The sequence below is a fragment of the Ursus arctos genome, unplaced genomic scaffold (genome assembly GCF_023065955.2).
Source record: "Ursus arctos isolate Adak ecotype North America unplaced genomic scaffold, UrsArc2.0 scaffold_3, whole genome shotgun sequence".
Classification (NCBI taxonomy): Eukaryota; Metazoa; Chordata; class Mammalia; order Carnivora; family Ursidae; genus Ursus; species Ursus arctos.
This window is the reverse complement of record NW_026622985.1, coordinates 18079934-18096601: the sequence shown is the minus strand read 5'-3', so window position 1 is coordinate 18096601 and position 16668 is coordinate 18079934. Positions and strand designations below refer to the sequence as shown.

The following is a 16668-nucleotide window of genomic DNA, read 5'->3' as shown; positions in this document are numbered from 1 at the left end:
CGTACGTACATATGTATGTATTTTCTACCTCTTATAGTTTTTCCTTCTGATATCGCTTACATTTTTGGGTAGCATTCTATATTTAACGACCTAGAACTTTAAAATGATACTGACACTAAGAGGTTAGTAAGGACCAAGCGATCTGCATCAGCAACTCCCCTGACAAACGCCTGTGGCCCAGAGGCAGCAAGGCGTCACCTTTGCAGTAGTCGGCAGGGTCCTCCTGCTCCTCATCGTCAGATCCGAGGATCTCCTCCTCTGGCTCCGGGGGCGTGGGGTCCGGCAGAGGCGGCGGGGGCGGCGGAGGCGGCGGTGGAGGAACTAAGGGAGCTTTCTGCTGAGGCTCCGGCCTGAAACAGTGGAAGGAAAATTCCTATTTACTCAGAAGTCAGTCTTGCATTATGGACACACATGAGAGTTTCTTAACACAAGAGAAAAATAAAACTTGTCACACACTAAGAAGAAATGTTGATTAATGTCACTTTGTCACTTTAGCTGAATTCAAGTAATGTTTCAACATACCGGTCAGGAGGAAAAATTATACTTTGCAGACACATTTTCACTCAGAGATTCAGTATTTCCTAAGTCCTGACAAGATTATGAAATATAAGTGAAACAGAAAGAGCATTCACCCTGCCCCCCATGATACACAGCCTTATTAGTTAGAACACATCCCACAGAGATTATAAAAAGACAGATGAAAGCAGCCCTGAACTTAAAAAAGGTCTTATTTTCCATTATTTTAAAATTAAATCCTATAAAAATAGTAAGAATGTATGGTTCCTAAAAGCTGACTAATATATGCTACAGCTGATGTACAGTTATTTTCATTAAGGAATTCACTTATCTATCAACCTGGCTTATCAAGAACACTGTCCCCAAACTGGAAATTAAACAAAGAAAACACCCACTGTCAGTCAAACACAGATACAGTCCATACATTAATGCCAGGTTTGCAAGGTTTGCAAAATGGTCATTTCTAATTGTCACATAACAGCTCAATGATGATTAAGCATGCCCTTTTTACAAAAGATAAGAAAACCTGTAATGCAAAAATAAAAATTTTTTTAACCTTGAGAGATTACAGATATAAACCTTTCATGCACCTAGAAACTCAAGAGCATACTGAATACATTTGCTTAAGTACGCAATGCGTTCATAATGCAATTCTATAAAATCAAGCTTTCACTTACTATAAAATTTAACTGCTATTTCTAACCATGCTCTTCTGGGGAAACTTGAACCTAAGGTCACAACGTAGGCGCTAGAAGCACATCTCTCCCTCCAGCTAAGACAAGCCGCCCTAGCAATGGGCAACCACTGCTCTCGCTGAGCTGGCCAGAGCTGTGTGGGTAGGAAATGGGGAGGTACAGACACCCGCAGAAGCTAACTCTATGTTCCCCAGAGAGAGTTCAGTAGGTGAGCAGGGAGTCTCTAGTCTGGGGAGCGAGGGGAATCCCACAGCACTAATAGGGTAGACAAATGCTCTTGTTTTTGGCCTGCCCAGTATTCATGTTCCCCTTCTAAAAGCACCCCTTGAGACACCGCTACTCTCTGCACAATGGAAGGCTGGCTCGAGATCTGCTCTCCTCACGTGGTACAGCTGATGCCACAGAGAGCCATGGCTCACTCGAGAGCCCTGGTGCCTTCAGGTCAGCGGTCACAGGGGGGCAAGTTCATCTGCAGCGGCTCGTGAGAGGCAGGGCCAGCAGAGCTGCCCTGATCGCTGCCCCTTTCTAAGCCGGACCTCTAAATTCTTGCCACATCTAAGATCCCCCGAATAGCATTTACTGTATTGCCTTTAGCCTAGGTTAGCTACAGTTCATTTATGTGGTCGCTCCCAAAACTCAAACTGCCACAAGCAACGAAGGGGGGCAGAGGTGGAAGGCAGCGGAAACGCCAGCAGTCACGAGGAAGGGGTAGGGATCCTTGAAGGCCAACACCGGCAAGAAAGGACTACCTTTGGCAGAACAACTAATGAATGCTTATGAGCTGTAAATGACTTGCATTGATTTCTACTTGCTCGAATCTATGAAGACTCAGTTACAGCCCTCGGGGTGACAGACCTTAGGAGCGTGGTGGTGATCATATTCTGAGTTAACCACTGCTCATGACGGAGCGCTGCAAGGGAAGAGTCACAACCGAACACCCACATCACCGCCAGAATATGTCCAAAAATACATCCAACAGACCTTATGCAAGTGGGATCATCTTTCTGGCAGCCTTGCAAATGCTCCTTCTCTTTTTAACATACGTGCTCTGCCTGCAAGTAGAACGGTACCGGACCAAAGAGAGGTCCGAGGAAGGGGAGGCAGGAGAGGGCTGCGCCCGTCTCACGGCTTCTCCAGAGCGAAGAAGGGAAGGTTAGCAGGAAGTACGTTCTTAGGCGACCCATTCAGCCGTCAGGGCTGTGAGCAAAATCTACCCCGCTGATCAATATGCTCAATCAGAAATGCTTTGAAAATTAGCTATTTCTTCCTTAGAGATTTTATAGGAATAAACGAGGAGATTCTTCATATTTAAAAGAAAACGTGTTCTATTGCCTACAGAAACTGTGCAACAACTAATGAAAAGAACAGAACTGGAGGCTCTTGTTCTACCAGTGCCAGGCACCGCTGTGCTCTGCACGTCTCACATCTGGGCCAGGTACTTCGCTGGAGCAGGGGCTGTTTTGTGCTCTGCAGGATGTTATCAGTAGCCCTGGCCTCAAGCCACTAATGTCAGTAACATCCCATCCCCCACCCCCAGCTGTGACCATCGAAACTACTCCAGACCTCGACAACTCCCCGACAACTCCCCCGGGACAAAGTCATGCCCATTTGAGATCCACTGCTCTCACAGTATTTTCTGTATTTAGCTTCACCTCTATGAAGTAGATTGTGTCTGTGATAAGGGAAAAGAAATTCTAATTTTCATGGGCCCATTTGCTCTCCTTTCACAGACTCAAATACCTGCATCACAATGTGTTTCTTTTAATTATTCTTTATCCATTTGGTGAGCTGCCCACATTGCTTGACAAAACTCTCAGACTCTCTGGTCTCAATGAACAGGCACCTCCCGTCCCTCCAGTGAGGACCACATTGAACAGGCAGGCAGAGAGCTCCCCCAAAGCCCATCAGTTCTCTCAGATTAAAGGGATGAGTCAGGTACCTTGAAGTATAAAGGAAGTTGAGTAATGCTGAGGTAATACTTCAACTGGCTATCATATCACAGCATCTAGGACTATGTTGTCTAATCAGTAGCTGCTGGCCACATGCGGGTACTTGAAATGTGACTAATGCAAATCAAGATAAGTGTAAAAATACATACTGGATTTCCAAGATTTCATACAAAAAATGTAAAATATTTTATTAATAATTTTATATTTATTATATGTTAAAACAATATTTGGGATATAATGAAATGTATTAAAATTAAACTCACCTGATTCTTTTTACTCTTTTTTAATGTGGCTACTAGAACACTTTGAATTACAAATGAGGATCACATGGTATTTGTCCAGGACAGCACTACTCTCGACCCTTCGGATCACTAACACTAGAGGACACACTCCTGGTCACCCAGTAAGTGCTGATTTTTCTTTTTCTTTTTCTTTTCTTTTTTTTTAATATTGTATTTATTTATTTGAGAGAAAGAGAGAGAAAACAAGTGGGGGAAGGGGCAGAGGGAGAAGCAGACTCATTGAGCAGGGAGCCCGATGTGGGGCTCCATCCCAGGACACTGGGATCATGACCTGAGCTGAAGGCAGACACTTAACTGAATGAGCCACCCAGGAGCCCTGTGATTTTTTCTAAGGCTTCTCCTGGTAACCTGCCTCACATCAATTATCACCAGCTATTAAATCACCCAACTCATCATAGTAAGGCTCAGAACAATGTTACTGTCCCAATCATAGTTCTTTTTCACCCCATCCATCCTTGTTACTGCTCACCACACAGGAGAAACAGGTAAATTTGCCTTAGGGCAGCTGTATGGACGAGGCCACACCATGTTGAAGGCTGCCTTCTTCACAGCGGCTTCCGGTGGCTTCCACAGCATTACAAAGCCTGGTTAAATCTCAACTATTTAACAGATCCAGAGGTAGCAGTGTGTATCACCAAATACATACTCATGAAATATATCAACAGATTTAAAAAAAAATATTTTTATCAGTCCTGATGAAAACCATCAAGAAGTTATTTCTAATAAGAATTACTAGAAGCACTGAAGAAGCCGTGCAGGGAACTCAAATATTCTCACCAGGGCACCAGCACGATTAAAGGGTGAAAGAACAGTCTTTCCAAAAAAATGGTACTTGGGAAAATGGTCATCTGTATGAAGAAAAAGAAGCTGTAACTCTACCTCACACATACATAAATATTAATTCAAAATGAAGCGAAGACTTAAATGAAGGAGCTAAACCTATAAAACTGGGAGGAAAAAAAAATACAAGTAAATCTTTATTACCCTAGGCTAGGCAACATTTCTTAGATGTAACACTAAAAGCATATGCAATAAAAGAAAAAAAGATAAAGTGGACTTGATCAAAATTAAGAACTTTTGTGTTTCAAAGGGCACCATCAAAAAAGTCAAACCAGGGGCACCTGGGTGGCTCAGTGGTTAAGCATCTGCCTTTGGCTCGGGTCACAATCCCAGGGTCCTTGGACTGAGCCCCACATTGGGCTCCCTGCTCGGTGAGTCTGCTTCTCCCCCTGCCTGCCGCTCCCCCCTACTTGTGCTCTGTCAAATAAATAAATAAAATCTTTAAAAAAAAAAAAAGGTAAAACCAGTCCACAGAATGGACGAAAATATCTGCAAATCATACAAGATAAGGATATTGTACCTAGAATATAAAAAGAACTCAGGGCACCTGGGTGGCACACTTGGTTGAGCTAACAACTCTTGGTTTAGGCTCAGGTCATGACCTCAGGGTTGTAGCATCGAGCCCTGTATTGAGCTCCACACTCCGTGCAGTCAGCTTGAGACTCTCTCTCCTTCTGACCCTCCTCTTGTGCTCGTGTGTGTGTGTGTGTGTGTGTGTGTGTGTGCGCGCGCGCGCGCACGCGCTCTCTCTCAATAAATCTTAAAAAAATTTTTTTAAATAAAAAAATTAAAAGAACTCTTACAACTTGACAATAAAAAGACAAACCAACTTAAAAATAGGAAAAAGATTAGAACAGACATTTCACCAAAGATGACCTGAAAACACCAAATAAGCACATGAAAAAATGTTCAACCATCACTGTTGTTTGGGAAATGAAAATCAAAACCACAACAAGATAACCACTTCACACCCAATAGGACGGGTATAATTTAAAAATAAACGAACAAAGCAAAACAGACAATAACAAGTACTGTGGAGCCTAAAGAAATTAGAACCCTGAATTTATAGCACAAGTGTTACATGGCCCAGCTGCTTTGAAGTCTGGCAGTTACTAAAAAGGTTGAATTTAAAGTTATCATAAAACCCAACAATTCCACTTCCAGGTATATACCCAAAAGAAATGAAAACATATGTCCCCACAAAGTCTTGTGTAAAAATATTCATAGCAGCATTATTTAAAATAGACAAAAAATGTCCATGGAATGATAAATGAATAAATAAAATGTGGTAATATTATTAAGCAATAAAAAGGAATGAAGCACTGACATATGCTACCACATGGGTGACCCTTGAAAACATTATGCTCAATGAAAAATGCCAAGCACCAAAGATCATGGTATAGGATTCCATTTGACATAAACATGTCCAGACCAGGCAAATGTATAGAGAACAGAGTAAATTAGTGGTTGCTGAAGGCTGGCAGTAGGGGAAAGAGAAAAGGAGGGGAGTGGGGATTAACTGTTAACAGGTGCGGAGCAACTTCAAAAGCTGTTTTTTTAAGAAGCAAAAGTGTGCGTGCGTGGTGAGCGCACGCACACACACACACCCCTACATCTTTTAATGTCCACTTTAGAAAGTACATGCCTCCAAGAAAAATTAGAGATACCTACATTTAGATTTAGAAAATCTGTACACATGGTCTCCTTCACAACTGCGCCAGCCACATTTACAGTGAAAACTAGTATGCAGTTCTGTAAACGAATTTAAAGAACATGTTCTCATATAAATAAAGAAGGCTCCACCCTCAGTGACTAGAATACAAAATTTAGAAACAAAATTCCAACTAGTCATTTATATTTTCACAAAGAATTATATTTATTTTGCCCTACAAAGGACACAACTAAATATTCTCATTACTCCAAATAGGATGATCAAAAAATGCAGTTTAAAAAACAAAATATTTTCGGGGGCGCCTGGGTGGCTCAGTCCGTTGAGCGACTGCCTTTGGCTCAGGTCATGATCCCAGCATCCTGGGATCAAGCCCCGCCATCAGCTCCCCTGCTCAGTGGGGAATCTGCTTCTCCCTCTCCCTCTGCCTGCCACTCCCCCTGCTTGTGCTCTCTGTGTCAAATAAATAAAATCTTTAAAAAATATTTTTCTTTAAATATTATAATACTAAGATGATTTTACCATGCTTATCTACTGCAAATTGTATTTTTCTTGTGCATTTGCTCTACCGCACAAGGGAGGAAAAGCGAACGCTAGCAAAAGGCGCGCATCATTGTCTCCACACTGTCATGGCAACCGGATGGGAGTCCCGACTTCCTTCCAGCTGCTATTTCTTTTGAGCAGAGAAAAGGACAAGTAAACTTCACATTTGGCAGAAAAAAGAAGTCCTTTCCTTTATTATCAACCTAAATGGCAACTGACACTAATTTAAGAAATTAATTTATTCATCTTTAACCAAAATATAAAAAAAAAAGTTTCAAATGAACTTCTCCTAGAACATTCACATAAAGTCAAATTTTGTTTTCTTTGCCCCTTATAAGTCTACCTCCTGATCCAAAACTCCCTCCCTCCCTCTAACTCTCCCATTCTTGATGGTAAATTGTTAGCCAGAGAAACATGCAATCTGCCATTTCTGCTTAAGGACAGAACTAATCAATACATACTTTCTCTCAAAATTGCTTATCCAAAAAGCCTTGCTTTAACACTGGGTAAAGCCGCACAGCTAAAGAGAAAAAACCCCATGACGATTTCATGTGTTCTTCCCTAATGAAAAAACTTCCCAACTTCGTGTAAATCAAACCTGAATATTAAGTGTCTGCTGTGGTAGGCCAGCTTCTAAAACCGAACGCCAGTGATCTTCACCCTTGCAGAATTCCCTATTCCTCTGAACGTGGGTAGATCCCGTGAATAAGACGCCACTCTTACTACGATATTATGCTACACGGCAGCTGGGCAGCTATGCTGGGTGGGCTTGACCTAACTATATAAGCCTTTCAAAAGGAGAGGGTTTTCTCTGGCTGGTGACAGAAGTCAAAGAGTCGTGCTCCAGCTGGCCGAGAAGAAAGCAAACATCCATGCTGTGAACTGCCCATCAGGGCCACAGGCGAGGAATTTCGAGCAACCTCTGGGAGGGAGCACAGTGCCCAGCCAACAGCTAGAAGGACTAATAAGGACTTCAGTGCAAGGAAATGAGTTCTGCCAATGACCAACGATCTTGGAAGAGTGCTCTGAGCCCCAACAGAGAACCGCAGTCTTGGCCAACAGTTGATTTCAGTCTAGTGAGAATCCAGCCATGCTGTGCAGCCCTCATTTCTGACCTACAGAACTATGAGCTAATAAATGGGTATTGTTTTAGGCTGCTAAGTGTGTGATAATTTGTTACACAGCAATAGAAAATGAATACAACTGCCAAGTAAGTTCTCAGTAAGTAATAGAGCACTTCATGTTAATTTATCAGATTTGGGCCTCAACAATGAGGTCCGGGTTTTTTAAATAATTAAAATGGCCAGAGGAATTAAGAAGCTACGTATTCTAAAATGAAAGCCAATTCTTTTTGGGGCACAGGCAGGTTAAAACAACAATGACGACGACAAAAAACAAAAACATATGCCCCAAATTCTAAAAGAAACAATCATAATTCCAAGCCAGAACCTTTGAACCTTATTTTCTAAGACTACATTGCTTTGTAGAATATGGAACATAGCCAACTAAAAGTTGGTGAAGAAGTAAATAGACCTGCCTCCCAACTTATTAACATTTTAGACAAGAAAGGCGTTAACTGTTTGATCACCTAACAACATATAAATGACAGGGCAAATACATCTTAAGCCACTGATACTGTGACTATTTTATAAAACATTAGTGGGACCTGGAAGAAATATTACTACTGAAGTGGAAAAAGACTGACAGAAAAGTTTAAGCCAGAGCTCAGAGCCATGTAAAAAGACATCCACCAATCCCACAAATAGTCAAGAGTGTCTACCATATCCCAGCAAAAGCTTCCCAGGAGCCCAACGCTGAGGGATGCAGTCCAGCAAGGAGGGGAGAAATGCATGAACACAAACCATGCTCTCCAGGTCCTGTCATGGAAGGGGAGATGGCAGAAACATCTACATGCTGGGAGTGATCTCAGGAGACTGACCAGAACACGGCATGGAGAGTGGGGGCAGCAGACAGGTGGAGGCCCAAGGCCCAGGACACAAGGTGACCAGAAGCACAAAGGCCTAAAAGAGCCTTTGGAGTACCGTGGCTGGAGACAGTTAAGAGGTTCTGCCGTAATCAGCTCACAGAGAATGACCCACAGCACCGTTCTAAAGAGTCTGGGCTCTATCCTTACACCAAGTAGGAGCCATGAAATGTGAGAAATTTGCTTTCTGCCAAGAACATATGGAACTGGTATGTGGAATGGGTAGAAGGGATAAAAGCCAGAAGCAAGGAAACTAGTGAGGAGCCCAGAGAAGACAGGATAAAAACATGAACTCAGAACTTGGTAATTCAATTGTTGGAGGTAGGTCTTTGCCTCCTAGATTTCTGGTAGTAAGATAGCATTACCATTGGTTTGGATAGAGAACAGAGCCAGGAGGAGGAGGAAAGGCTTCCAGAGAAAACATCTTTCTCTTTTAGTTCATCTCAGTTTGAGAGGCATATGGATGCCCAGCAGTGTAGGAACTGCTTGGTACATAGCATCTATAGCTAAAACAACAAAGGTTTGGGCTATAAGTAGAAGCAGAGGTCATAAGCAAGCAGCTGATAGCTACAGCCTTTTCCAGAGCACGTGAGAATGCCAAGGAAAAATGATGAATGAAAGGGCCAGGGCAGAGCCTAGTTCGGAGACAGAGTACAAGGTTATGAAGGCACCAGCTTATAATCCACAGCAATGGATTTTTTTTATATAGCCCACTACTAGAAGTTTGAAAAATAAGCTGTAAAATTATAAACAGGGAGTGTATATTCATTTTAAATTTGACAGATGATTCCAATATCTGAACACTCTTAGGCTCAGCACACCTCCTTACTGGAATTCATCTTACTGATACACTTACCGTGACAATGTCTGCAAACAGCCATATATTAGAACCCAAATGTGCATCGAGAGAGGACTTATTAAAACACCTGATGGGTTATGGCACACATATACAACACAACTCTGCCAGAAAGAATGAGACAATGAGATTAAGAAAAATCCATCCACAATAGCATCTAACAGAATAAAGTACTTAGGAATAAATTTAACAAAATAATGTCAAAACTTATACATTAAAAACTAAAACACATTATTGAAAGAATTCTAAAAAGACCTAAATAAACAGAAAGACATCCCATATTCATGGACTGGAGATTTAATACTGTTAAGATGACAATATGCCCCAAAATGATCTACACATTCAACACAATCCCTAGCAAAATAACAGCTGCCTTATTTGCAGAAATTGACAACCCATTCCTAAAATTCATATGGAAATACAAGGGCCCAGAATAGCCAAAACAATCTTGAAAAAGAACAAAAATTGGAAGACTCACACTTCTTGATTTCTAAACTCACTACAAAGGTACAGTAATCAAGACAGGTGGTTCGGACATAAGGATGGACATACAGATCAATGGGAATTGAGGGTCCAGAAATAAACCCTCATACTACAATCAACGGATCTTTCAACAAGGGTAGTCCCAACAATGTGATGGGACAACTGAATATATGCATGGAAAATAAAGGCAGACTCTTAAACTCATATCATACACACAAAAATAACTCATAACAGGTCAAAGACCTAGATGTTAAGATCTAAAACTATAAAAATCTCCTAGAAAACATGTTCATCAACCACCATCAGAAAAAATGAAAATTAAAACCACAATGAGCTACCACTTCACAACTACTAGGATAATAATCACAAGTCAATAATAATCAACAGGGCAGATAACAGCATGTGATGGCAAGGATGTGCGGACATCAGAACCCTCGTACACTGCTTAGGAGAAAGGAAAATGGTGCAGACATTTTGCAAACATGTGAAAAACTGCAGGCAACTTCTCAAAACGTTGAAGAGAATTACTCTATGACTCAGCACCTCCACTACTAGGTATATAACAACAAAGAGAAACCGAAACATACATCAAAACAATAACCTGTATATAAATGCTCAGTGCATCATCATTCGTAACAGCCAAAAGGAACGACAACCCCAATGTCTGTTAACAGCAATAAAACAATTAAAAGGAATGAAGTACTTATAAAGGCTACAACGTGGATGATCTTTAAAAACATTATGGTGAATCAGAGAAGCCAGTCACTAGAGATCATAGTGAATGATTCCATTTCCATGTAATTCCCAGAACAGGCAGATCAACAGCTGCTTATGGGGATGGAAGGAAATGGGGATGACTACTGAAGTGTAAGAGTTTCTTTCGAGGGTGACGAAAATGTTCTAAAATTAAGTGGTTGGTGATGCTTTCAAAACTCTATACTGAAAAACCTTTGAATTGTACATCTTAAATGGGTCAATTTTACAGCAGGTGAATTCTCTCTCAATAAAGGCATTACACAAAAATAATGAGGCAGTTCTCTGTATACTAATAGGGAGGACATGCCACTGATAAACAGAGGTGCAGAGCATTTGGATATGGCATGTACCATCTGTTTTACAGAGACAGGAAGCATGTGCCTCGTGTTACTATGTCTGGATGGAGCAACAAGAAACTGACAGTGACGGCTCCCTGCAGGGAAAGGAACTCAATGACTGGTGATCAGGGAAAGGAATTCACTTTTCCAAAATTCCCTATACTCCTTTCATACTTTTTCAAGTGGTACCATGTGCACACCTATTGAAATAAAGTATTAACTTATAAAGACAGGAAAGGAAAATAAGGAAAGAGAAACTTTCATGCCATCATCACATGCTGGGAAAGTAGTTCAGACCTATGACACCCCATTCCCTCCAGTTCAGCTAGGGAGAATTTACTAAAGCACTGACTTAGAACCAGAGTTAGGACAAAGGTCAAAGTCCAAATGCCGTGCAGCTTTCTGATAGGCTGGGGTCAGGTTTGAATACTAGTTACATCACTTGAAAATCCACGAGAACTGGGGGTCTCCTGCAGTCCCTGCAGGTCTTCACTCTCAAGAAGACGCCAAAGCAGTGGCGCGCAGCAAACAGGGCAACGGCCTCATCAAGGTGAACGGGCGGCCCCCGGAGATGATCGAGCCGCACATGCTCCAACACAAGCTCCTGAAACCTCTTCGCTTCTGGGCGAGGAGCCATTTGCGGCGGTGGACACGTGCCCCAGATGTACGTAATCCACCAGTCCATCTCCAAAGCCCTGGTGGCCTATTACCAGAAACACGTGGATGAGGCTTCCAAGAAGGAGATCAAAGACATCCTCATCCAGTACGACCGGACCCTGCTGGTAGCTGATCCCCAGCGCTGCGAATCCAGAAAGTTTGGCGGTCCTAGTGCCCGTGCTCGCTGCCAGAAATCCGAGCGATAAGCCTATGGTGAGGATGAGGGTTCATCTTTATAATAAACAATTGTCACGGGATTTAAGATTTAAAAGAAAAAAACAAAAAACTATGAGAACTCAGGCCAGTGACAAGTTCTCTGGGCCTGGAAGGAAAGTCGGAGTGTGGTGATTATTCAGAGATGATACATCTATCAGCTGGTACGTGAGTGTGCATGTGGTGGGAGGCAGTCTGTAAGAGTGAGTCCTCCCCTCCCTACCCACCAACCGGGTGGTGCCGGGGAACCTGCCTCTTCAGGGCTCCCGCTGTGACCAGCAGGTATACCCTGACCATTGCCCCTAACACTGCCAGCAGACCCGGGCCCTCTCTGTTCACCTGGGACTGTCCCAATGCAGAGGCCAGCATGAGTCCTACCTCTCAACCCCTCTGCTTCTACACCCATGTATTTCATAGTCAAGATTAGCTATGAGATTTAGCAAAGTCTCACCAGGATCTCTGTTGTTAGTGATCACATATTTCTACAAGACAATAAGACAAAGGGACTATAGCGCTTTTATGACTGTCTTTGAAGAGAATGATGTCTAACATGAATTTTTAAAATTTAGAGAGTAAGCAAATTGCTTAATAAATCTTCTCCATTAACTCATGACTTGTTCTAACTAGGTCTTTTTTGACAAGTATAAAGGTAAGCCCAGTCCTCGAAGACCTTGTGAGCTAGGGTTCCACACAATGGGCTTTACATATCAAAACTGTTCCCATATTAAAAATGATATTCCCCAGAGGGGAAAAAATTCACAATTGCTGGCACAGAATTTCGATCACCTGAAGATATACTGGTCCTCTCCAATACATTCTCTCTGAAACTTTATAGTTTCACTCATCCATATTCTTAAATTTTAAATATACAGCTTTATTTCTGAAGGCAGTCATTTCAATTAGCTGTAATACAAACCTTACTGTAGGAATTGTGTATACAGTTCTTCAAAGATGTTAAAGCACATAAATATTATTCTTGTAGGAGTGGCCACTCTCAGACACTGGTGGACACCTGAAGAAGCCATCAGAAAAAACATCTTCCAAGGAAACAAGAGATTCTGCAAGCACCAAAGCCAATCTCAGTGGGAGAGGCTCCAGAATGAAGTGAGAGTACGTTAGGATTCCAACTAAGTGAACTGATATCCAACAACAGGCTCTTGGACGAGGTAAGACCAGAAGAAGTGGAATCGAGCACCTAGGATCAGCCAGTGAGAGGGACTCAGGATACCGTATCTCCTAATTCTTCAGATTAGTGTGGAAGGGGAAGTCCTCCCTAAGAATTCATGATCTCATGCTTCCCTGCATGCAGAGTTAGCATTTGAATTTATCATCATACCTACCCCGTCCTGGAAATCGCCCATGCCAAGAAATTTAGAGTGCTTCTGGGTCATTGCCATCCCAGGCATCCTAGAAGAAGTAAAAAACAAATCCTCTTGGGAGAAATGTACCCTCAATCAGGGCTCCTTGGTATTCGTAGTGATTGAGACTGTGGAAATGTAATTTAACAATTTTTTTTTTCAAATCATCACCTAAACAAGGAAACAACACCCTATGAGCAAGCCAAAAGAAATAATCAACAAAAAGAAATTTCAGATACTATTGTGGAATACAGAATATAAAATAAGTATGTCCATAATGTTAATAGAAATAAAGGAAATGAAGTATGAGCAGAAAAAAAAAAAGAAGATGACTTAAAATTCGTTGAATTGATTAGACCACAAATAGACTGGAAGATGGATCTGAAGAAATCACCTAGAATATTCTGATCACAGGAAAGATAAAGAGACTGGTTAAGACCTGGAGTATCTGAGAGTGAGAGGGTCTAACCTATCTAATATTTGGGTTCCAAAAAAGGGAGAAAATGGAGGAGAGGCACTATTAGAAGAAATAATAGTTGAGAATTCTCCAGAATTGATAAAAAACATAACTTCACAGATTCAGAAAGCACAAAGTGTGCCAGATAAAAAGAAACCACAATAGAGTAAAACTGAAGAACACCAAAGCACAGAGAAAAAAGTAGAGAGAAAAACAGCCAGATTTCCTACAAAGAATGACAATCACACTGTCACCAGAGCTCTCAAAAGAAAGAATGCAATTTGTCAAACAACAGTAGTGTGAGATCACTGAAGTATCAGGAGCCAGTTAACTGTATTCTCAGTTGTATAACTGGCTAAAGACAAACTATAAATAAGTACACCCACTGGTTTGAGTCCTCTCTGGTACTGATACCCACTTACCGCATTCAGACTCCTCCAACCAGAGTGTGTGGGTCACTAAGACGGAGATGAGGCCCAGGAATGTGCATGTTTGGTAAGAACCGCACCCCCTAACCCCTGCCCCAGACTCTGATGCACATGGTTCAAGGGCTGCACTTTAAGAAACACCACTGCATGCACATGTCACCACCATAAACATTATATACAAGTCTTTTGTTCTAATGTTCCATATTACTTTAATGACCCTTTAAATAATAAAAATCATGTTCATGTGCACTTTGGATATAAGTGTTGTCAAGTAAATCTTTACACAAATAATGTGCCAGTTTCATGCTCTCCAAAAGATGATTGCAGAAAAGATAAACTGTGGCTAAACAATGGAATAACTACTCAGCAATAAGACAATCAACAATAAGTACAAAAACATGAACCCAAAAGCATGTGTTAAGCAAAAAAAGTGCCAAGTGAGAAAGTCAAACACCAATGACCACCTAGCACATGACCCCGTTTTAAAAAGGCAAAATGACGGTGATGGAAGGCAGATCAATTGCCAGGGGCTGGGGGTGGTGCTGGCTGCAAAGGGGAGCAAGGAAACTGATGAGTGGCCGTGAGTATCACCTCACGGTTGTGATTCTCAAGACACCATGTATGTGCACATCGGTCACAACTCACTGAATTGTACATCTCAAACTGGGAAATTTTTACTTTATGTAAATTATACATTAATAAAGCTAGCTGAAAAAAAAAGACCATCATTGCTGCCACTGAGTTCTCACCTGTGAAATGCCCTCAACACAAGCTCCCATCAAACTCCAGCTGGTTACGGTCCAGTGCTCTTCACTACCAAGTATAAAATAGTGCAAACCCTTTAGTCACTGACATTAACACACATGGCACTCAGTCCGGACCTTCGGCGCCTAGTGTGAGATGACCCGCTACCTTGCAAGGGCGGTACTTGACAGGGGAGAAAACCAAAGCCTCAGAGTTAAACACTGAGAGTCTTACCTAAGGTGGAACAGAAATTCGAAACAGAGTGGTGCTAAGACTAGCACCCATGAGAGCAAATATTACAAATGACTCTCTCGCGCATTCACAGACAACACAGTCCCATTTCAGTGCGAGCATATCTAATAACTGAAGACTGTCCCGAAAAGCATCAAACTCACAGCTCTGACAGGGCAGGGACTAAAGTGCTCTACCAGACTGAGCATCTCACCGACTCAGATCAAACAGGACGCAGAGCCTGGGATAGTCTCTCCCCTTCCTTCCCTGTGTCATAAATTTTGTGATTCTACCCTGCAGTTCCAAGTTCTGCTGGATTTCCCAAGTACTGAGAAGGTACACCTCATTTACGTATTCAAGAAATATTTACTGAACTCTATTTTTATTGCTAAAATGAGTAAAATATGTACCTTCATTCATGGAACTAGAAGTCTAACAGATTATATCAGACAGGTATAAAATAACATAAAACAAGGCAGACACTGGTTTGAAGAGATTATTTCCTTAATTAACTCACAACATATTCAAGTCAGACAGTTTCCAACACTGTTGTAAGGTCCAGGGGATACAATGACAGAAAGGCTACAATGTTCTCTCTGGCCACGTGAGTCCCAAGGAATGCTTACAGAAAGGAGTGACAATTGAGGCTCCCCTATGAGGAAGAACAAGTGGTAGCGAGGGAAAGGACTTTCAGGGCAGGGAACTGCGTGCATGAGCACATAGGTATGGCAGCAGGAAAGGGCTTGTTCAGGTTTGCTGATACATAAGGGACCCATAGGTGAATATTGGCAGAAATTCTATAAAGAACGGTTAGGACCAGATTTTGACACCCTTGAATGAAGAATGTGGAATTTATTTCTGGTAAGCTATAAGTGTCATGCAATATTTAATCTATTTTTATTTTAGAAGCTCTAACACAATAGTTCATGAAGAGGACTATACACCAAAACCACCGGAAAGCTTTTCCAAAAAACAAAAGCCTAGAACCAGGAGAATGTGACTCAGTAGGTCTGGAATGTGTCCTGGACACGAGTCACTAGGAGACTAGTACACACCCACGGTTAGGAAGGAGTCACTGCCGCCTCTAACAGATGTCTACCAGTAATGCACTCAAGTGTGCTTATGATTCAAACATAGTTGACCCCTGAACAACGTGGGTGATACGGGCACCACCAACCTCCATACAGTCAAAAATCTGCATGTAATTTCTGACTCCCCAAACACTTAACTACTGCTGACCAGATGCCTTCCTTGTATCAGTCGATTAACATATATTTTGTATGTTATATATATTATATATTGTATTCTTACAATAAAGAAAGCTGGGACAAAAATATTAATAAAACCATAAGGAAAACACATTTACAGTACTGTGCTGTACTTATAAAAAAAAAAAAAAAATCTGTCCAAGTGGACTGTTGCCGTTCAAGCCCGTGTCGTTCAAGGGTCAACCGCACAGGCAAACAGATATGAACAGACATAAGCAAAGAAAGGCTGATACAAATAAAAACTTCTAATCCTCCAAAAGACTTCAGGAAATGGACCTCCCCTTTAATGAATGCATATTTCTTAAAATTTACTACCCTAATCACCCACTTCAAGTAAGAGCAACTTTTAGTTAATCCCATTAAAATATAATTATATCCTTA

At 41.6% G+C, this 16668-nt stretch overlaps 1 protein-coding gene and 1 pseudogene across 12 annotated transcripts in view; one reads left to right on the top strand and one right to left on the bottom strand.

Moving 5' to 3' along the window:
• Positions 1 to 16668, bottom strand: part of SRPK2 (SRSF protein kinase 2) — a 225120-nt gene that overhangs the window by 70365 nt on the left and 138087 nt on the right. For 11 of the 12 annotated variants that reach the window (XM_057304080.1, XM_057304081.1, XM_057304082.1 and 8 more), the window contains one exon: positions 199 to 350. The exons of the other annotated variant lie outside the window; for it this stretch is intronic. In XM_057304080.1, the coding sequence (XP_057160063.1) occupies positions 199 to 350 (152 nt within the window). The remainder of the gene's footprint in view (positions 1 to 198; positions 351 to 16668) is intronic. 12 annotated transcript variants of the gene reach the window in all.
• On the top strand, positions 2111 to 11809 carry LOC113265632 (40S ribosomal protein S16-like; annotated as a pseudogene).